The following is a 22,904-nucleotide window of genomic DNA, read 5'->3' on the forward strand; positions in this document are numbered from 1 at the left end:
CCACTACCTTCAGCCCCAGTATGCAGATCTGTGGAAACCTGGCAACATAAGGGGATAGTAAGTATTCAAACTCCACTATGGTACGAGCCCTGGCATAATCAGAGAGGCTATATAAAAGATCTTATATAATAAGATTGCTGCCATAATTTGTCACTGCACTACATGGCACTACATGGGGCTAGTGGATTTTGTTACAGGACAAGTAGATTTATGAAGCAACCTACTCCATAGACAAGTAGATATTTTTTTTAATTCCACAACCGACATTTTACCATACACCCTGCCTTATGTGCTTTTAAGAGCCAACCTACCGAATTACTCATAAATATTAAAAAGTAAGGTTTAGGCCTGGCAAAAGGTTTACCTTGCCATGTCGAAATGGCAGTTTAAAGCTGCACTGCATGCAGCAGGGGTAGACGTGGGTCAGGTTTTAAAAGACTGCTCTAGTGGGTGGCGCAATGAGTGCTGCAGCCAACTAGTAGCACGTAATATACAGTCCCTGGATATATTTAGTACCATATACTGGAGACTCATAAGGAAATTATGTTATAGGTCAATTTAACCATGTTTTAGGGAGAAAGCAGAAGCACTTTACCCTTGGTCCTAATGCTAACAAAAACGAATAAGGCAAAAACGGAGTGAAGGTAAAAGGTTTGGGGGCCATACCACACGAAGGGTTTCAGATCGATAATTGCCATACTAATTCTATATGAATAATAAAGACTCTCCATCCATCTATCTGTGCAAATGTGCAACATTTCAGATTCTCTTCATTTAAACTCAATGCATAATTTTCAGTCTCCGCTTATCGTGCTCTGGTGATCATATCAATGGACATCCCTTTTCACATTTAAGAAAACATATAGACCTATAGGAGAAAATACCGATGCTCACACTTGCATCATTTACTAGAATTTGTTTTCACTGTTAAATGCTACATTTTAAACTAGGTCTCGCATTTCTGAGAGTTAGAGCTATTGGCGTTGTAAATGACAATGTCTTTTACCCATGAGTTTTGGTGTGGAGTGGATGTATGTGGTGTGGAGTGGAATTATGTGTGTTGGATTGGAATTGTAGTTGTGGAATTGTGTGTGGTGGAATTATGTGGTGTGTAATGTATTTGGGTAATGGAATTATCTGGCATGGTGAATAGATAGGGGTGAGAGCTACACAGATGGGGTCATTATGATGTTGGGCGGAATCACTTCTGCCTGACATCACATCGGTCATGGGACCGACCAACACTCGGTCGGTAGTCCCGACCGCCCCATTAGGATGCGACTGAACACTGTTGGATAGCAATCCTATATTTTACTATGGGAGCATGCTCGGGGCCCCTTGACACGCTTTCCGACATGGTTACCATGTCAGACAGGCCGGCATGGAAACCATGTTGGAAAGCGTGCATCGTAATTTCAAGGTTGGAAAGAAACCGCCCTTGAGATTACAGGCTGCATTCCAACTGGTAGACTGGCTCTCTGAGCCCGTTAAAAGCCAGTCGGAATGATCAGCCAGTTGTAATGAGGTGGTCGGATAGGAAACCGAATGGCCCATTATGATGTGTCTGTAAAGGCTCCGGCGGCATGTCGTAGCCTTTACGCGCTGCATTGTAATCGGCCCCAGAATAGTTAGAAAGGAAGATAGAGAGGAATAAGTAGTTTGTGCATGAAGTGGTGAATGAACTCAAGATAGAGGAGCAGAAAGAGTGTGTGAGAAAGAGAAAGAAGGGGAGAGCAGGCCACAGAAACACTTACTGATGCAGCACCTGTGTACGCAGCAGACACTCCCAAGAAGAGGAGGAGAAGGTGAGTTTGAGGGAAGGAAACCTTGAAAAGACACGGGAAAGAAACTGCACTCGAAGACTTAAAGTAAACCACATGAGAGAGGCGAGAAGAGTGTTTGAGAGAGCGAGAGAGAGGGGTAAGAGATGGTAAGAGAGAGAGAGAGAAAGAGAGCGAGAGAGAGCGAAAGAGGGATGTTTGGGAGGGGCCCCGGGGGGGGGGGGGGCGGGTGGACCGGTGCATAGCGTGAGGAGATGCAGGAAGGTAGCACTCGTCTTTAGTGCACCCACTGTGTTCAACAAATCAGGATAGGCTGTAGGCATCAGACTGTTTACAGCCTATCACGTTTCAGACGCTTCAGACTCACTGGCTACTAAGACAAGAATGAAACGGTGAGATGGGGAGATGGAAAACTTCAAAAGAGGGTCCAAAACAGGCTACGTGGATTGCTTTGTGTTAAATGGCAAGGGACTTTTAGTGCTTGTCGCACTGGTTTAAAGTGAATACGCAAAGTCCAAACTTTTCCCTGACGTACTGTGTGTTATTGGTAGGCCTGGGCGGTAAATTTCGTTCCGCTCGCGGAATTTGCAGAATTTGGGTAATTTCCCTCTCCGTGGAGAACGCGGATTTGCCCAAAATTCTGCGTTCCGCGGCTTCGTAGAATTTTTTGCTTGTTCGCGTTCTCAAAATGCGTGTTTGCGAGATATTTCCACCCCGAACACGCAAACAGCGTGCGCTAACAGGAAAAAAGCATCACGAACAAGCAATTCCGTGTGTTCGTGGAATTTCTGCGTGCTTGCGGAGATTTTTTACCGGTTTGCAGATCAGGCAAACAGGATGAACATAGTTTCTATTTTAAAGCGAATCAGTAGTTCAGAAATCCAAGCTTTCAAAATGATAAAAAGAAACACCAAAGCTTATAAGATGAGAAACGACCCCTTGAACGAGCAAAAGCATGTGACAGCCACATATGCAGTACTACCAGGAGTTAACTGTCCTGCAGGTCGGTTGGACATATTTTGTCAACATACAAAGAGTTCAGCCCACAACGAATAAGCTATTATTCCAAGACTTTCCATTGGAGTTGGCACTAAAGTTTTTACGAACATCCATGCTGTTAAAAAATCACTTAATCTCCCTGCGCCAAAAAAATATAATGTCAACTTGTGTAATGTAACTGATGTTCATGTCAAGAGCTCCAGTATTTTCAGGTCGGTTCGAGGTCACGCTAGATAAAACTGCTCTAAAAAAGAACAAGTGCCTCAATCATAGTCCGAGCAGGAGACTGGCTCTAATCAAAAGAAATCAGTCTGTACTCGGTCCGTGACCTGTAAAAAGCCATTGAAGTGGCACAGAAAGTGACGCCTCGCACCTGCTGCTGAATCAGAGGGCATAATGATGCCAACGAATGGTAAGTAATGGGTGGGCTAAAAGCTCCACCCAAAAATGGACTTTGAACCAAGGCCAAAGGGGCCCACTATATCTTTCATTCACCAGCTTAAAAAAAATTCTACCCTCCTACCCATGCTAGTGCTGCAACGCAATGTCACCAGAAGTCTCCCCTGTGGCACAGGGACTAAGTGACATGTGGCAATATTTGCTTACCATTGCTGATCCAGGTCCTAAAGCATTGCATTCCAAGTAAATATCAAATGTATTGCCACTTACTTGACATTAACAAGTTTTTTTGTATTGCTGTTGGTTCTGGATAAAGGTGCTATTGAAACTGTTAAATAAAACATCCATCTGCAGAAAAGTGGGTTTCTGTTGCAGTAACCCCCCCCCCCCCCCATTTTTTGCCAGACTACTGATGCACATTTTCTTTGTGTGCCCTGGGTCCCTGCCAATCAGATTCCCAGGGCCTGTGTTCTTTCCCCAAAATTAACCCAATTGGCATCTCTGGCCACATGTCAGTCCCTGGTAAATGGTACCACAGTTACCCAGGGCACTGTGACCAGAGAAAGCCTCTAAGGGCTGCAGCACTTGTTGTGCCACCCTTAGAGGGCCTGTACCCTGAAACCCACACACTGCCTTTGCAGGCTGCGTGTCTTGGTGCAGAACAAAGTGAAGAGTCGACATGGCACACATCCCTGTGTGCCATGCCCAAAAAAACACTGCCCTGGCATAGATAAGTCGCCCCTCTAGCAGGGTGCACTATGCCAGTGGTGAGGATATGTGTGCATGAGCCCTGTACCCCTACAGTGCCCAAGTCCATTCTTGTGCATTGTAAGTGCAGTGCTGCCATTAAGAGTATATGGTGCTGGGAGTTTGTCATTACGACCTCTACAACACCATAATGGCTCCACTGAAAACTGGGAAGTTCTCAGCACGTTAAACCCACAGTGGTGCCTGTGTGGGATTTAATGTAAAATGCACAACAGAGGACATCTTAGAGATGCCCCCCTGAAACTCGACCAACTTCTAAGCACTCAACTGAGTGGCTGCTTAGGCTGCCACCAACAAACATGTTTCTGGACCCCTGGGTTGAGAGCCTGCTGCTCTCACGGGCCTGAAACAATGCACACCCTGGGACAAGGTGCCAAGCCTCCTCCCCCAGGATGGGCAGGGTTCACGAAAGGGGAAGCTTCAAAGGAATGGGGAAGCTTCAAAGGAATGCCGCCTTTGTGAGCCTCCCCAGACCATTTGCTGCTCTCAGCAACTGGTCCTACCCCCCACTTTGGGCAGGAGAGCTGGCGGGAAAAACAAGTGAGGGAAAGAGGTGTGCCCACCTCTGCCAACTCCACCCCTCGGGTAGGGGAGGCGAGTTGAAGCACAACTCTGAGTCCCCGCCGTCTTGAGGATGGGGGGACCCAACCAACCAGGGACAAGCTCCTGCACCCCTCCCACTAGAGGGTGGCACAATAGGGGGTGTACCCACCCCAGGGAAGGACCCATTGGTCCCTGCCCGTTACCTACCTGTAACGCCTCTAAATCTAGTATTTAGGGGGCACCCTGAACCTTGCTTCCTCAGATCCAGTAGCAAAAAGAAGAAGGACCAAACAGCCGTGCAGCCAGCTAACAAGAGGAAGACGCCCACTGACTTGGCCCCAGCCCTCCAGGCCTGTCTCCGCTCGAACCTGCTCCTGCGAAATCCCGGTGTGTCCTGCAGTCAGCAACCTCGAAAACCCCAGAGGACCTGCCTGCCTTCACTTCCAAAGACTGCTTCTCCCGTGAACACCTCTCCATGCCAGTGCTTTTGCAAACCGGAGGTTCCCCATAGTAAACAACAGGGCGCCCAACGTCGAAACAGCACTCTGCACCCGGCCGCCCCAGTGCCGCTGAGGCTGCACTTTTGTGCTACTTTGTTTCCCCATTTGCCCCGACCTTAACCCTAGGAGCTCTGCTCTCACAACCCAGTGGCCTGCTTGCCAGCAGCCACCAACCGGAGGCCTCCTATCCCCCATTGGATAACATTGGGCCTCAACACTCTGCACCCGGCCGCCTTGGTGCCGCTGAGGGTGCAACAACAGTGCATCACTGACCCTGGGAGACACCTGAGTCTAACCCCAGAACCTTAACTCCCACAGTCGATTACTTACCTGTGAACTGATAACCTGTTTGTCCTCCATAGGATAACATTGACAATTTTCTTCCCAAAAAGTTTCTAAGTGTGGAGTTTTGAAACCTAAAAATATTCTTTAATAATCGCACAAATAAACAAAACGTATTTACTTGCCTGTTTACAGGAAATGTCCCAGTGCTGAATCCAGGTATCCAGCACTGAGTAAGAAAAGTAACTTAACTGTAATTTACTGAAAAAGCCTATTCATTTCAATGCACTGTTTTTCTTCCCAAAAACAACTAAGTATGGAGTTTTGAAATCTAAAGATATTCTTTAAAAATCATGCGAATAACCAAAACATGATTACTTACCTGTTTACAGGAAATGTGCCAGTGCTGAATCTAGGTATCCAGCACTGAGTGAGAAAAGTAACGTAAAAAGTAACTTACCTGTAATTTACTGAAAAAGCCTATTCATTCTCAAAGTACTGTATTTGCTAAGTGTTGCAACCTGCTGCATCCCCTGTAAATCAAACAAAGTACAAGTTCTATTGCATTTTCAAACTGTTCTATATTCAGTAACTTATTACTGGAAAGTATTTTAGGCTTACCTGTGCCAGGCTTGCTTGGATCTAAAAATAAACAGTATATTTTTTTATACAAATACAATTGGCCTAGAGTTCAGTTCTTGAGAGTGTGAATTCATTTGCTGACTGAGTGTGTACATCAAATGCTTAACACTGTCGTCTGATACTGCCTTACTGGTCGACCACTCTACCTCAAATAGAGAGTAAGGTTCTATCTTACTTGACCTCTGCCTACCTCTGGGGTCACCTGTGCTCTATACACACTATACTTCATGTTGGTGTAATATATATAGAGCCACTTTCCTACACCATCCAGTTTTGATTATGGTTTGTCCAATAAGACCCCATTTATGAATGTCTCAAACACAGGATGGTTATTTCATATGTATTATTTACATAGCCACACCTCCAGTAGAGGCTTTTAAATCACACTCACTCCAGTGATTCCAATTTCTCATACCACCTAAAATACCAAGGAGGCCCACACACTTTGCATTCTTGCCAGTGCTATCTAAAGTGGGCCTGAATGAAATGCACTGGGAAGGCTGTGCAAGACAGCTTGCAGGTAGACCACATGAATCTCAGCTTAGTTGTTGCACTAAAGTGGAGGCTAACATGACATCTTATGTTTGTTGGTGTGGATGTGATCTACAGTGCAGATCTTAATTATGTGCCCTTAAAGCTGCTTGCACTTCAGACATTGAAGCATTGATTCACAGATTGAGTTTTAGGTTAGCCTGAAAAGGCATCAATGATAGACCTATTGACTATGTCAATTCTTGTGCTGTCATCAATGACCCCCTTTAAAGGCTCTCTGGTTGCTGCCATAACTGCCCAATCGATGGCAGCATCTGTCCACTGAACAAACCAGGCTGGTTCAAAATCCAAACTTGGAACCACATCCAAACAAACCCCATAGTGTTTGTTGATCCAGATAGACAGTAAGTGAGAGTATTATGGTCTGTAGGTGGTATCAGTTTTATTTTGAAAACATGAGTGCTGGTACAAGTCAAAAGGATAACAATACTACAATGAATTCCTTCATGCCCACCGTGCGTCCTCGAAATGTTCTTTCTCTTCTGGGCATCATCACATCAATTTGCACAGTCCTGGGCTCGAAATGTCCTGCCCAATAAAAAGGTTTGTTTATAAAATAGGTGAACTCTTCTGCAGGTCCGATCCAAAGCTAACACACAATGGTGACACAGAGGCACACAGTTGTATTGTCATTGTAGTAATTTCAGTAAATGCCTTAACAGGGAAATACAATCCGGATCAGACTGGGATAGAAAACACACCAGGGCACCAAAATAAGTGCTTCCTATTAGCGAATCAGATAGTGAAAAAATGCCCCACAGTTGCAAATGTATAGAAGAGTTTATCTTGTTTTTAAACCCAGTAGTATCTTAGGTCTATTATACTCTGCCCATAGTGACTAAAATCGGCAAACTCCTACCTGCTGGGTGCTTGTTAGCTGCTGGTTGCCTTAATATAACAAGCATTTGCAAAGCAATATCTCTCACAATTACGAGCGTTTGAGCTATTGGCATTGTAAATAGCAATGCCTTTTATTTGTGTTGTTTTTAAAGCAGATAAATAAAAGGCATTGTCATTTACAGTGCCAATAGCTTAAACTCTCACAAATGCGAGACCTATTGCATTGCAAATGCGTTTGGCGCCCGTGCTATAAAGATTTTTTTTAAGTAATAGGAGAGAGCGTGTCAGGACAAAGCTATTTGAGAAAATAATGCTCGGAGGCTGTAATTAAAGCCTACCGAGTAACAAAACACGTGGCAGGGGGTGTCCTCATGGGAGGTTACAAAATAGGGCAAGGCAGTACTAAGGAGGGACTACTAAGCCTAGTGACCAATGAAAAGCCACAGTTTACAGTGGACAATGACACAGGCCAATGAAAAATATGAGCATAAAGTGGGCGGAGCTGCAAGTCCATACCTCAATATAGCATGCCTCGCCCAGGCTCGACCTAAAAAACGAGTGGCCCAATTTGTCCTAGACCACGAAGTAACCATAGGGCCTGATACAAATATTAACCATCCCCAGCCCCACTTACTTCTCCAAGGTTATGTGCTTGCGTGCAAGGCAGTATTAAGCTGGTCCTCTATATAATGTGCTAAAATGAAGTACACTGTGCAGAGAGTCCAGTAAGTCCACAATTGTTTTATAGAGGCTAAAGTGATAATTCTAACGCTCTCTTTTGTGGCAGTGTGGGCGAGCAGTTAGGCTTATCCGAGGGTAGTGCTAAGAATTTCTTGTACTCACACAGGCAATAATTGAGACAACGCCCTCAAAGAGTAATGCCAAGGCAAATTTAGAAAAATAACAAAGTCTTTTTAAATGTATTTTCGAACCAAGAACTACGTTCAAAGGTAAGTATTGTATGTTTTATGAATTTTCATTGATACGCAAATAGTTCAAAGTTGTGAGCAATTAATTACCCACCATACAATCCTATGGGAGGAAAAAGCAGGTAGGTAAAACACACAGTGCAAACAGTTGTATGGGTTCACCTTTTGAGTTTAGAACAGCAGGAAGCAAAGGTTCAAGGTTCTACCAAACATTTGTCAGGTGCATCACAAATTCTGCCAGGTGCAGGTAGTTGGTGCGCTATGTGGAAAGGGGGTGCTCTAAAGAGAGGCTGCACAAGGGGATTTGCGGGCAAGTCCAAAAGCTAGAGTTGCAAGGGCCTTGGTGACAAGGGAGCACAGCCGGTTCACCGTTACCCAGGCCGGGTGGGCTGGGTGCAGAGCAGGTAGGTTGGCCGGCCCCGGTGCATAAAGCTGCTCCACGCGGTCAGGGGCCAACTGCTGCCAGGGGCAAATTCAGGACTGTTGGGCCACTCTTGAAGTGGGACTCAGGGGTCTTGATGTCCCTAAGCGACTGCTGGTCTCTGGTACAGTTGGAGTCCTGACTGGACTCTTACAAGTCGGTTTTGGTTGCAGGGCGTCCGGTACCCTGGGGGTTGGTACTGCACAGCCCCGGTCAGTCCTGGTGCCTCCACACTCCGTAGGGAGACAGATCTGACCTTCCAGAGTACAAGTTCTTCTTTCTGGTAGGTTGCGACTCCGTTCAGGCTAGGGAGCTGCAAGTCGGCAGACCAGACTCTGCAGTTTTGGTGCCTGCGGTCTGCAGGGGAGTAGCTCCTCTACTCCATGTGACTTTTTGGGCAGTTTGCAAAGGCTGGTAGTCCTCTGGGGTTCTTAGAGGCCACACAGCAGCACGACGGGACAGCTCATCTCGATTGTCAAGTCTTGAATTGGCAGGCAGGGGTTTGCAACCATAACTCTGCAGCAGGCACTCAATTTTCAGGTTTTGCAGCTCTCTTTTGTCCTCATCATCTTTAGGTCAGTCGAATCTAAAGTTTTGGGGCAAGTGGTGCCACCTAAATACGCTATTTAGGGGCGTTAAGGGAAGTACCAGGTAGTAGCCAATGGGCTACCTACCTTAAGTGTGACTACACCTCGTGGGAAGTGGGCATAACTCTGACCCCGATAATTCTCTCCAACACAAGATGGAGGTTTCTAAAAAGTCGAGTCCGCATCAGCTGCCTTACCTTAGGGGTGGTGCTGGCTAGGTGTGGGCACACCTCCTAATCAAACTAATTTTTCCACCTGCCGTCCTGACAAAAATTGGGGACAGGACAGGGGGGTTGGCATCTTCCGCTAGCTGGAGAGGCCTGGGCATCATTTCAAAGGCGGCATGGCCTTTGAAACTTCCTGTCTTGGAAGACAGTTTGTACAAGGTGTGAACCTCTCCACCCGGAGCAAACTTTATTCCCAACCTCAGAGAGCAAAGTTTCTCACACCAAGAGGCCAGAAACATGTCTAGTGGTGGAAGGCTGGTCGAGACCAGTCAGTCAACACACTAATAGTCGGTAGGTTTTCAGGGGGCACCTCTTAAGTGTCCTCTGTATGCATTTATTATTAAATCCAGCTCTGGCATCAGTGTGAGTTCATTAAGACGAGGTGTTTGGTGCCAAACACCTTGGGGTACAGTGAAGCCATCATGTAACTGGGAAACTCGTAAGGACAAGTGTCCAGCCGGTGTACTCATTATGGATTCCCTGTGCACTGGAAATATCGAAGGGTGAACTTGGATATCACCAGGATATATTCACTCTCACAGATATGCCCACACCTGGGAATAGTGCACCCTGTTTTAGGGCGGTAAGGCCTTCCATAGGGGTGACTTACCTATACCACATGTAGTACTGGCAGGCATGGCACATAGCGATGTGTGCCATGTTGACTCTTAGATTTTCTCTGCACCAAGACAAGCAGGCTGCAATGGCAGTCGGCATGATCTTGGTGAGCGGTCTTAATGGTGGCACAATTAGTGCTGCAGCCCTGCTAGACGCTCTTTATTTCCAATAACCTAGGTACCAGGGGTACCATTTACTAGGGACTTACTGTGGGACTGAAGTTGTGGCAATTGCTGAACAATCAGAAAGAACACTGGAGCTGGGGACCTGATTAGCTGGAACCCAGCACACTCTCATTCAACATTGCACCAGATACCAAGCAAAATGTGGGGGAAGGGAGAGGTACTGCAACAAAAACCCAGTTTCCTACAGCCATATTGTAGGGCGATGGTGTCATCACGTTACGAGTCTCCTCGGCGACATCTCCTCTGCATGACATTGGAGGTTGAGGGAACATGTAATTCCCAGTTTGACCAACCACAGACAAATCTTCAGTGCTGGACATCCCAGCGCTATTGCATGTATTGTTAAATCAAATTATTTCAGAATTAGGGCCATTACCAATAACATTTAAATACAGAATATTCCATCAGCAAAAACTTCAACAAATAGAAGCAGCTGTGTTTAAAGAGATAAGCTATCTGCAGGAGCGTCATATGGCTCCTGCATTGCTCAGGCTGGCACTAGCCGTGCTGCCTCTGCAAACCGACCCCTCATACATTAATAAGCTGCTATTGGTGGTCGGTTCCTGTTGTGGGCTTCAAAAAGCAACAACAAAAAATAGTGTGCCGAAAGGAACTTAAATAAACAGAAGTGAAACTATACATGTAGCAGGGCCAGTTGCCATGGGTGGCAATGAAAACAGAAAAAGTGGGACAATTGGGACGATTTCACCACCCAAAAGACACGGATTTTACACGACACAGAAAGGCACCAATGAAAAGTGAGGGGTGTGATGAAAGCCCATAGAGCAGATACTGCATGTCTCGAACGAGACAGCACATGCGCTAACTAGGAAAGACCTGAAAATGAAGACTACCTTTTCAAATCACTTTCTCTTACATCTTCTCATCTAAAACTGTTGAGGATTTATTTATGGTAGTATATTTATTGCACTGCTGGACATATCTACAGTAAAGCAGAAATCTAACTATATATATCTTCACATTATAGACCACAAAGATACATGTAAAGTGTACTTTCATTAAATGGTTTACATTTTTTTGTAATCTATTGCCATTTGTACTAATTTATTTATTTCCACAGTACAGATCCCACTATCATTCCAGTTGCCATCTGCACCATGATAATCTTTTGCATTAGGGGAAGCAAGAAACCAAATATTCAAATGAGGGGAATGGGTGGATGATGATGATGTGAGTATGTATTACGCAGAATAAAGTACCCCTGCCACAAATACAAAGGATATTGCAAGCCCTGTCATTTATCAAAATGATCACTGAGCACCTGAGACTTGCAATGTCCTTCTAACCCACCATAGTCGCTGCGGTGTCCCATACATAAATATCATCATGCGGTTGAATAAACTGCACACTTAGTATAATAAAACTGTCATGAAACTTTGTTATTACAGTGTATGTGGCGACCGGCATGCTTAATTCGAGATGTTGAAATGCGCTGCTATGGCATTGCACATTGTTGCATTGGGAGATTGAGTTCTAAAAGTGTTTCTCCTATTTCTTTTCAGTCTGAAGCCACTATGTAGGTCGCATTCAGGCAACGTTGAGCCCATGTATAAACCCCTGGGTGCACTGAAGAGATCCAGAGGAATGTACTTAAACGACACAGGTACTGAGCACACCATTTCCGCCTTAATTTGTGATAACTGGTTTCACTACTTACGTTCTTAATTCTGAAGCAATCCAAGCATTGATGAAGCCATCATGTCTATACCTTTCAATGTTATATATGTATAGGTGCACAGCGGGATGTGACTGGTAATGTTTTTTGGGTATGTGCTTTTGGGTGTATGATTTGTGTCTGTGTGAGTGAACATGTATGGTTGGAGTTTTGCACAAAAGGGTCTATCAGTTTTACTATATGCTTAATTAGATTTTTTATTTTTAGAATATTGAGAGCTCCACTGAACACGTTGATGTGGCTCAGGGCCATTAATGGCTGATACAGACTTTCTGCTCCAGCATTTCAGTGTATGTCTGTTTCTCCCTTTGAGTGGAATGCTCTAACAGCTTTATAGCCCTTCAGCTTTGAGCTGTGACTGGTTATAGGCCCTCACCAGCGGCTTCGGCCCAGAAATCTGGTTTGGGATCTTAACCAATATTGACCTTGACCGCAGGCTATCATGCTTAATTACTAGTACCATCTCCGAAAAACCTTAGGCCATCACTACAAGACTTCAACATCGTTCCATTTCTAACCAACAATATTTTGACAATGCTGAACATTATCGTACAGGTGGTTCTTCTGTGATAGACTTTCAAAAGAATGATTCAAAAACGTCTATTAGTTCTCCCCCACATTGTTCCTCGCTCCTGTAGGCCAGAAAACAGGAAGTCATTTGATGGCACATACTTCCATGTCTGAACCTAAAATAACAGTTCATTGGACACAGTGAGCCTTAGGGACCATTGGGGAAAGCATATGGGGGTCACAGTTCCCTTGCAAAGGTGTAATTGTATACAGATTCCCACTTAACTAATTTAGATAAATGTTTATTAGATGTTTGGTAATTAGGCATGATTAATGTATATCTCCGTGTCCACAAGGGTTTTGATTTAACGCTTATAGAGACTTTGTTCACCTCCATGGTAGGAACATGACTAAGAAATGCTGCGGAAATATTCTTAGTCTTTCAAAGTGGGATCTTGTGCCATCATTTATGAGTTGGTCATTTTATATTCATTTTCTAGTAATATTGGCATTGTTGTCAAATTTAGGAATTGAATTCCTATCCAAGTAATTAAGATAGGACTCACTCCTCCCAGAGAGTTAACTGCTCAAATGTAGCAGCATCATAGTTTTGGGCAAACTTGGAAGTCTTACTATTTTCTGAAAGGACATGTCACTCTGAGGAAAGAATATAAGCGTACTTATGATTGGATAGGAGTCGTAAAGTGGGGACATTTGACACAGCAATAGCAGGGATAAGAAGTTGGACTCATTTATTAACGCCCGTGGCAGAACCGAGCTAAAACATGGCCATGTGAGTAGACCATTTTTGCTGCCCTTTCTGCTGTTTTTGGCACGTTTTCTGAGATGATTCTCCGTTTTACTAGCAACTAATTCATTTTGCTTGCAGTTTGTTGACAGTATGTGTCTCCTTGTGTCTTTGCAGTTGGAGAAAATTAGGAGAAACATACCTCTGTCTATATTTCTTTTAAGCCTCGTTGTTATCAAATTGTATCTTCTCTGGATTCAGTGAATAACTTGGATAAAACAACTGATGTCAAAGTTGTTCACGTCTTGACAAATGAGATTTCTCGTGTTCTTACCTCCATTCTCCTGCTATCAGATCAAAGTATTCTGATTAAAGACTAAAAATAAAAATAAAAGCTACATAGACCATGATTCACTTGTAATTTCAATTGTGAGCCATGTACACTAAGTCAGCTTCCCCTCAAATCACGGTACACCATGAGTTTCTCATTAGGATCGGGTCCGATAAATAAAAGAAAATAGGAACAGAATAGAAGACGTCTGTGTCTAAGAAAAGCTACAGACATGTAAACGTCTGTGCCTAAGATTCATGTAATTACCCTAATTTTTGTCACTTACAAATTACCAGACTTGCACTAGTAAACATTACAATTTTCAAAGCTTGCTTGGAGTCCATTATTCTGATCAAAGTAAGCAACAGTTGCATTGTAGTCACACATTCCTATTTTAAGAGCAGTGTAAGTTAGCATGAACACAACAGTGGTGCTCTTAATTTTAAGACACACCTGTTGCCACGATGTGTATATCTAGACCAGAGAATCCAATTCCCAGCCCAGGCATGAACATACCCAAGAATAGTGGAGCACTCCTTCGCAATATCCCAAATTCATTTTGTTGGTCTAGGTCAATTAGTGTCATTATTTGTATGTTTTAAACCCACACAATATATTTCATTTTTTTTTTTTGCAAAAACAATTTTTATTGCGTTTTTCAGGTACAATTACCTTTCGTTAATTACCATCATTCCGAGAGACATATCCGACTTCCAGAAATCAATGTGGTATATGATCTAAGTCGCTGCCATCCAGATATTCTTTACCCATCAGCACTCCTATATGCATATACACCCTCCCCTCCCCCCCCCCCCCCCATGTCAGTGTGCCATAATGCAAGGTATAAGGATGATTCTCTCTTTTTAAGTTGCTGTGTTGTTGGTCGTGGGCTACTCCCCACTTCAATAATCAGATTCAGTTCTGTAAGGAAAAGTGATGTACTCGTTCCATCGCTTGTGTTCTACCTGGTACATCTCTATTACTGCGCTTCCGCAGGTTGCTCCACTGTATCATGGTCCTCAACTTCATCCGTTCCCCACCCTTGGAGCTCAACCACTAGTGCCTCCCAACCCACACAATATATTTCAATGAGCAATACAATCAGACAGACTCAAAATAATTTTCATCAACGCTTCGATCATTAACATTAACAATATTTTTACTCGAGCCTGATATTACGGAAAAGCACACAATGTCGTAACTTTGATTACAATTTATACAACAGTAACTACAGAGATGTTGGTAGGAATGCTTCTTAGATGGTTCTGGGACTTTTTCAATGCTATTTCCAGGGGTAATGATTGAAAAAGTAGATTGCTAAGTGTGAGTTTCCAGGTCTTTGCAAAGGTCAACAGGATCATATGAATCACTCCAACTTTGAGAAATATTGATGCAGCTGAACCCAGAAATATACAAGCGCTATTCCCCCGTGGCAGTCCAAATTAATGCACTTACCCTAAATCAGGGCTTCGGGCCTGCAATGATAGATCATTTCCTACAACTTAGGCAACCATAAATTAAGAGGACAAATCACACTAGCCCAATAAACGACATAATGCTGGATGTCAAATTGTGTCCACTTCTGACTGACAGGATAGTTCTCCCCCGCTTTAATAGTGATCATAATGGCCTGATTTTCAAGTTGTTTGTCCACCAGCGTGCAAAATAGCTCCCAATGTGAGCCCCTCGACAGAAGACTGAAAGTTTCTAGTAATAAACGCATGGTTAAATGGAGTAGTTTCAAATACGCCCAGTAGTCCATCAGCATAATTTATGGATAAGTTGCCGATGGCATGGAGTAGTTGGTGCAACTAGACCAGCTAGGAGAAGCACCTTAGATATTGAAGACGATATCCGAAGCCCACGACCGGATGTCTAAAACCTAAGAAATCACTTTGTGATCGAGTGAGAGCAAAGATTGGGGAGGAAGCGACCACAATCCTAGTACAATAAATCATGAAGAGACGCTGAGACTGAACTTTTTCAAGCAATTAAGAGGGAACATAGACCTTCGATCCAAACCATCAGACGGTCTTGCAGGAAAGTGGTTTCTGAGGCCAAAAAGGACTGGGAGTGGGGAATATTGAAGACCCTCTTGGTTGCTTCCAGATCGGACAACCATCCCTCCTTCTGGAATTTTGTGTCTTCTGGCAGCAGGGATGGGTTTTGCTCCATAGAAAATAACATCATAGCCAGTGATTGGGTGTTGCATTTCTCGAGTTTATATTCCCATTTGGAAGGTCAGCAGGCCATGGTAAGTAACTCACTGAGTTCTGGGGAACAGCTAATGCGATTGTTGCAAAGCAATCAATGGGACCAAGACGTGAAGTCAAAGGTTGTCCCTTAAAGGTGCACCCCATTCACACAAGATTACGGACCCCTAGAAAGGAATGCACAGGAATTAAGCTTGGATGTAAGGGGAATTGGTCCTAATATAGCCCATGGACTAGACAAAATCCCCAGTGGTCTATTTGAGTGAGCCAAGTATTTTGAGTGCATGTTTTTCACAGCAATTATGAAAGGGACACCTATTCCATCTACATGAACAGGGGCCGACATCATCCCTATTTTTTAAAAAGGGCTCACAAGACCTACCCACAAACTACAGACCTATAAGTCTCTTAGATAGGTTGCAAAAATTATTCAGCAGCGTGGTCATGAGTAGACTTTAGGATTGGCTATCTGATAAAGGAATTCTGACTCCCCTTCAAGCAGGCTCCAGTGAGTCAACCAGCACTATTGACCAAGTGTTCTATCTGCGGATGCTGTATTGGGAGACTGTCACATTGGGGCGGGGGGGGGTGGGATGACTATACGTCTGTGTCGTTGACCTACGTGCTTCCTTCAACTGAGTACCCAGGTCAACACATTGGCAGGCTCTATCTGAGGGTGCCAAACTACTGCTCGACATTATGATACGACTGCATTACAAGAATTATGTGTAGGTTAGGTTTAGAAGCGCAGGTGAGCTGACATCTTTTTCCTGTGACTAGAGGAGTTTTGCAGGGGTGCATATTGGCGCCTACAATGTTCACATGTTAATTGCCTTGTACATTTTTTAAACCAGTGTTCTAATGGCGCACCCAGATTGGCAGATAAGAGGGTTCTTCCCTCATGCTTGTAGATGATACCTTACGCCTCTCCAAATCTCCCATGGGACTTAAAAAAGCCTTGGATCAATTTGAGTGTTTCTGTAAAACGAGGGGTCTAGAGATCAACGTGAGCAAAACAAAGTATGAGGTCCTGAACCCCAGGCACTCGACCAGGGCTAATGCAACACTAGCAGGAGCCACGTCAGAGCGTGTGCATACTTTTTTTTACATAGGTATAACACTGAATGAACACCTGGGGTGGCAAGTACACATTATACAGCTTAGGTTAAAAATGGAACAAATGTAGGGAGAAATTCTTACGGTGGTGCTAAGTTCACAGTTTTGCCCTATCAAACCGGCATTGCAGATATATAATCATCAGGCACTTGCGTCAGCTTCCTATGATGCAGAGTTATGGGGATATTAGGATGTATCCACATTAATTATGGTGGAGAATCATTTTATGCGTCAGTTAGTTGGTGTGCTTAAAGCTACCCCATTGATTCTTCTTAGGCTGGATTTTTGCCTGCGAACCCTCTCTGAAAGGTTAGAACTTTGCCGAATGATGTATTGGAGGAGGATCTGGGCCATCCCAGAGCTCCGCTCTTATCGTGAAGGGCTAGAAGAAATTCTATCTTACTCAAATTCTAGTAAGATTCCATGGATTAAATATATGAAGTTGACATTGAGTGAGATTGGGATACCCTGTCTTTGGAGTGCCCCAGGTGAAGCTGTGACCACCTCAAAGTCTATGATTAAGACTGCCTACTGGCAGTACAAAGATACACTTCTAAGTTCCCAAATGAGGCATGGTTCCATAACAGACACTTTTCTTGCAGTCAAGGATACCTTTTGAAAAGAGGATTTGTTGGATGAGGTAGCGCCTCCACTAGTTAGGCAACTATTTGCAATTTCGTTATGGGACCCTGCCAATTTATTCTTTCACCTATAAGTGGGCACAAGTGTCGAAGGACCATGAGCGGTTTTGTCTGTCCTGTGGCACCACAAATGAAACAGTTTTTTCTGCCCAGCCTATATGAGTAAAAGGAGGCATTGGATTATTCCGCTGTGTTGTAATTTAAGCACCAGGGAGCACAAAGAAGCCCTCAGTATACTGATATATGATGCTAGCAAACCATTAATTAATCTTCGCCCTCTCGTTATTTGCTGGGAATGTGGAGAACAAGGCAGAAAGTGTGCATTGTCCAGGAAAAACAGGATAGTAGCGAGCCGCCAAATGTTTACTGCAATTTTGATGAGATATAACTATGTGAGGTCCTACTTTTTTAATAGCAAGGTATTTGTTTTTACGAATTTTAATCAATCCTGTTGCCTAATTTCCTTTTTGTGTCTTCATTTATTCTTGATCGGAGACACAACATCTACTCTGTGCCATACTCTATTTATTTTCTGATTATTATAGGGGGACGTATTTGATTTGTAGCATGGAAGGATTTCTTTGTTGCATGTAAATCTCACTAATATCTGATTAGTTGCATTACGTGTTTTATTTTGTTTTATGCTGTTTTACAAATTTTTATGTGCTTTTATGGCACTGTGCCAAAATAAAGATCTTTGAATGGAATTGAATAAGCGCTATTTTCATCCAATAGTGTGTGTTTACAAATAATTGTTTGCTTTCACTATATGTAGCCTGTCCCAAATAGATATTCCCAAATTCCATGTGAAACCTTAGCAGCTTTGTATTTAACAGCTTTCGCAGACTTGTTTAATCAAATTTCGAAAGACGTCACATTAATTGTTACTTTTTTTTTCTTTTTTTTACAAGATGAGAATAATGTCGAGGAGTTGTTTGAAGACTTCCCCGTCACTCGGCGGCACAAGCTACCTGCAGTGCAAGCAGTAAAGTCAGAATCGCTTCAATGTAAAGAGGCCCCCGAAACAAACCGAGAAATCTGTGGGAAAGACCAGGCCGCCTATGAAGCAAGCACATCTGGTTTTTCATTACCTGTCAATTATATGGACTGCGAGGAGTCCAATGACGAGGAAGAGGAATCTGAACAAATAGTATCAAATGAAGATAACCGTACGCTTTTATCTGAGAAGATCAACTCGCTAGAAAATAATATGCATAAAAATACGGTGATCAGCGATGAGGCGGAGTCTAATATAGTTATGCCAAAGTGGGATGTCTTCTTTAAACGAGATGCACTAGAAGATAACACTGAGGAAAAAGAGGAATATTCTACAGCTTCAAAAGAAGAAAATGGATCACAGTCACCCAACCTCTTTAGTGACTCTGATGGGGAGTCAACCCATATATCTTCTCAGACTTCGTCGCAGTCAACTCATATATCAGAACATGGCAGTCAGGGGTGGGACAGCCAGCCCGACACGTTGTTGATCTCTTCTCAGGAAAGAAAAGCTGCTGAGTATGGTAATGTCAACAGAGCTGATGGTAGGTTAATATTCTCACCAGCTCATCTCTTTCCAATGGAGAATCAGAATGATGGCCAGAGCTGGACCGCGTTGCAAGTCGATGAGCCCCATTCCAAAGATAACAGAGACTTGTGCACCAATGCTGAATGGAAAAATCCACAGTCAAGTTTGACCACTCGAGAAAAAGGTCAGGGTAAACCAGGTAGTGGCGAATGCACACCGAACACAAATGCACAAAACACAAATCAAGAAAAACTGAAAGCTTTTGCAAAAGCAGACTCCCAAGGATCCTCTGATTTTGAAATCCCTCGCACTCCTGGTGCAGAGTCACCTAGGCCAGATAGACTACAGAATCTGTATGAAAAGTTGGCAACCGGAGATACTGTGCTGATGGACTGGAAACTGGACGCCCTTTGATTAGTGCACATACCAGTTGAATACTTTTTTTGCAAATCTTTTTTTCTGCACAGTTGTAAATTCATTCCTTCCTAGAAGATAATCCTTCAACTGAAACTTTTAGTGCTCAGTCATGAACTCATTCCTGTTTTCTCTTGGAGCTTTGTTATCTTGAGGGAGATTGGAATTGCTGTTGCCATTTTAAAGATTACCCGGATTTACAAAGGAGTTGGACTACATACATTTTTGGTATTTATTTTGAGGCTGATCAGGACAGATAGCCTTGTCACTTTGAAGAAAAAGCTCTGATATTTATTTACAGGACTAAAACTGTGTATTTCGCTAAAGGTACAGCTTTGCAATACATATATAGTCAGTTATTGTTTCACAAATATGCAAGCATCGTCCCTTAAAGGTGTTATTATCCACCTGTGAAATTTCAGCATTTGAAAAGAGATATTCCACTGTTTCCTTCCAGAGACAAATAGCAGACTTCTGCCTCTCTGAAGGTCTGTACCTACTCAAGGATGGCCCTTCCTATCATCAGACTGGCGTGGCAGCTGCTTTCTTTTTCCCTTCCACTGCTCTGCCTGTGACTGAGACTCCGAGCCACAGAAATAGAAAAAAAAGGTGCTGTCCTTGCCGGACCTGTATCCTGAAGCGCATCTTCCTGCTTTTAGGACAAGAAAGTTGGGAAGAGCATAAGATGGCACATGAGGGATGGAGTGTGGATCGTAGAGCAAGAGAGATCACTACCTTGTGTTTCATGCTTAGGAGCAATGGTCATCCACATTACGGACCCACCTCACTCTTGCATTGAATTCGGAGGTGTCAAGTAGCACAAAGGGGTCTCTTGTTGTAATGGATCCATGAGGAGTAGGAAAATCAGGACAAGATGATTATGGCATATGAAATTTAAATGCTTAATACCCAACCAAATACAATTTGGAATTTCATTGTCAAGTTTGTCATTGTTGGAAATCATTTTTTTTTTTTTTTAAATTGATTTTAACCAACAGTGATAAAAGCCGCGTTAAACAAATAACATCTCAGTTCTTTACAGTTTAACATAAGCCACTTCCTCCTATACCCTCCTCCCATTCCCTCCCCTTTCCCCGCCGGCACGCCTTGAGATCCTGCATTGTTACCAATAGACTATTTCTGTATGCAATACGATAACTATATTAAACAACATTAAGACAGCACTGGGGGTAGCAAATCCTTAAAGAGTATCCTCGCCTTTTTTTTGCCTGTAGTGGTTCATTCTTCTTCTTGCTCCAGTGCTGTAGCTGAATCCCCTTGACCTTCTAAGAGTGACCCCTCCTCTGAGTCTGTGTCTGGGGTTTTGAGTACTGTAACCAGGGCCTCCCATGCCCTTGCCGCTTCTTGCGCTTTTTCATTATTAGTATGGAAGGCTTGTTGTAACCTAAGAATGCCTTCACTCCGTGCCCACTTAAGAAATTCCGCCCGCCATCTCTCCATGCAAGGCCCCCTACGTGCTTTCCAATGCATAGTAAGCTCCCATTTGGCTAAAACAAGGCCCAAATCGAGAAATTTGCTGGTTACTTTTGTTTTAGCAGTATGTGGGAACCAATGCAGTAAGCAAGTGCCCGGCTCTGGTTCAAGTATCCGGTCAGTTATACTAGATAAGAGATCCAGCACTTCCTCCCAATATGTTCCCAATTTCGTACATGCCCACATCATATGCAGGAAATCCGCCCCCTCCAAATCACACCGCGGGCATTGAGCAGTTGCCGCCTCGAAATATTGGTTAAGCTTTGCTGGTGTTAAACATGCTCTATGCAGAACATAGAACTGTATCAATTGGAACCTGGAGTTTCTCGTGCCCTTCCAGGCCCGCCTAACCAGCTGAGCCCATGACTTTTCAGGTATTTCCCTGCCAAGATCCACTTCCCATTTCCCTCTCAATGCTCGCAATGGTTCTAGATTTTCCGTTGACATTCGCCTGTAGAGGCACGTAATAGCCTTGAAGGTCCCCGCGGCCATTACTACGTACTGGCACACCATTGAGGTTCGTGGTTCCGACAACCCCGTCTTCCAGTAGCGTTGGATGGCGGAGATAAGCGCTGAGTGCAGCAGATAATCCCCACGGGGGAGGTCATATGGGCGGGCAAATCCGGCTCGGCGCTGGCTCCGGTTCCAGCACGTTCCTCAGCCGTGAGCGGTTCAAGCCGCATCTTCTGCTGGAGGACTATGAAGGACAAGATATAGCGCGGTACCCAGCGACCTTCTGGGCCATCCGGGCCCCGGAATTCCCACGCCACGGCCTGCGTGAGCCATTGTAGCTGGGCTGCCAAATAATACCACTCAAAATCTGGCACTGCCATACCCCTGTCCGCTCTTGGTCGTATCATTGTAGCCAATGCAACCCGCCTCCTGCCCGTCCCCCAAAGAAACCCACCGGCCATAGAGCGGAGCTGTCGGAAGATGGAGCCCGGCACCCAGATCGGCAATGTCCGAAAATAATATAATATCCGCGGCAGTGCTACCATCTTCAGGAGCGCTACTCGCCCCGCTACCGATAATGGCAGCATGCTCCAGAACGCCATACTGCCCTTAAGTCCACGTATGGCCCGACCTAAATTACCCTCCAGTAAATCCTCGGGGGCATGGTAAATGTTAGTGCCTAAGTAGGGCAAACAACAGTGCTCCCAGCGAACACCCTCCAACCGGGGGCGGGGTTCATCGTAGTCAGCACCACCGGAAACAAGCAAGTCTTTGCCCAGTTCACCCTCAGTCCTGAATATTGTCGGAACATATGGAGCAGGTGTCTTGCGCCCTCCAAAGCCGCCGAGGTATTCGCCAGAAACATCAACAAATCATCCGCGTAGAGAGAAATAAATTGCATGTCCCCTCGCAGATATAAGCCAGGGTAGTGCTTTCTCAACCGGGCATGGGAGGCCAAAGGCTCAATGGCCAAGGCAAATAATAACGGAGAGAGCGGGCATCCCTGTCGTGTGCCCCGCCCAATCCAGCAAGTCGCAGATATCGTCACTCCCGTCCGCACGAGCGCCGTCGCCGATCTATAAAGAAGCTCCGTCCATCCCACGAAAGTCTCTACAAGTCCAATTGCATGCAGGACTTGGTACAAATACGGCCACTCTAGGCTATCAAACGCCTTCTCAATATCAACAGAGAGAACCGCTTCGTCAGGTGTATTACTATGGTCCTCTCCAAGGATCCGTAGTAGGCGTCGCATGTTGGTCGCGGTAGTTGGCTTCGGGATGAAGCCCGCCTGGTCACTATGGATCAGGTGCGTCATATAGGGAAGGAGCCGGATCGCCAGGATCCTACTTAAAATCTTGTAGTCCGTCGTCAACATGGACAACGGGTGAAATGCCGATCTAGATAATGAGTCCCTCCGCGGTTTCAACAGCGGAACAATGATAGCCTCTCGAGTAGAAATCGGCAGTCTCCCCAATTCCTTGGCTTCTCGA

The 22,904-nt window shown here is 44.4% G+C and overlaps 1 protein-coding gene across 1 annotated transcript in view; it reads left to right on the top strand.

Moving 5' to 3' along the window:
* Positions 1-20,663, top strand: part of DCLRE1C (DNA cross-link repair 1C) — a 483,826-nt gene extending 463,163 nt beyond the window's left edge. The window contains exons 13-14 of the mRNA XM_085652918.1: positions 11,797-11,897; positions 18,440-20,663. Of these exons, the coding sequence (XP_085509044.1) occupies positions 11,797-11,897; positions 18,440-19,467 (1,129 nt within the window). The 3' untranslated portion in view covers positions 19,468-20,663. The remainder of the gene's footprint in view (positions 1-11,796; positions 11,898-18,439) is intronic.
* The last annotated feature ends 2,241 nt before the right edge of the window (positions 20,664-22,904 follow it).

This window comes from Triturus cristatus, chromosome 4_1 (genome assembly GCF_964204655.1).
Source record: "Triturus cristatus chromosome 4_1, aTriCri1.1, whole genome shotgun sequence".
NCBI classification, from domain to species: domain Eukaryota; kingdom Metazoa; phylum Chordata; class Amphibia; order Caudata; family Salamandridae; genus Triturus; species Triturus cristatus.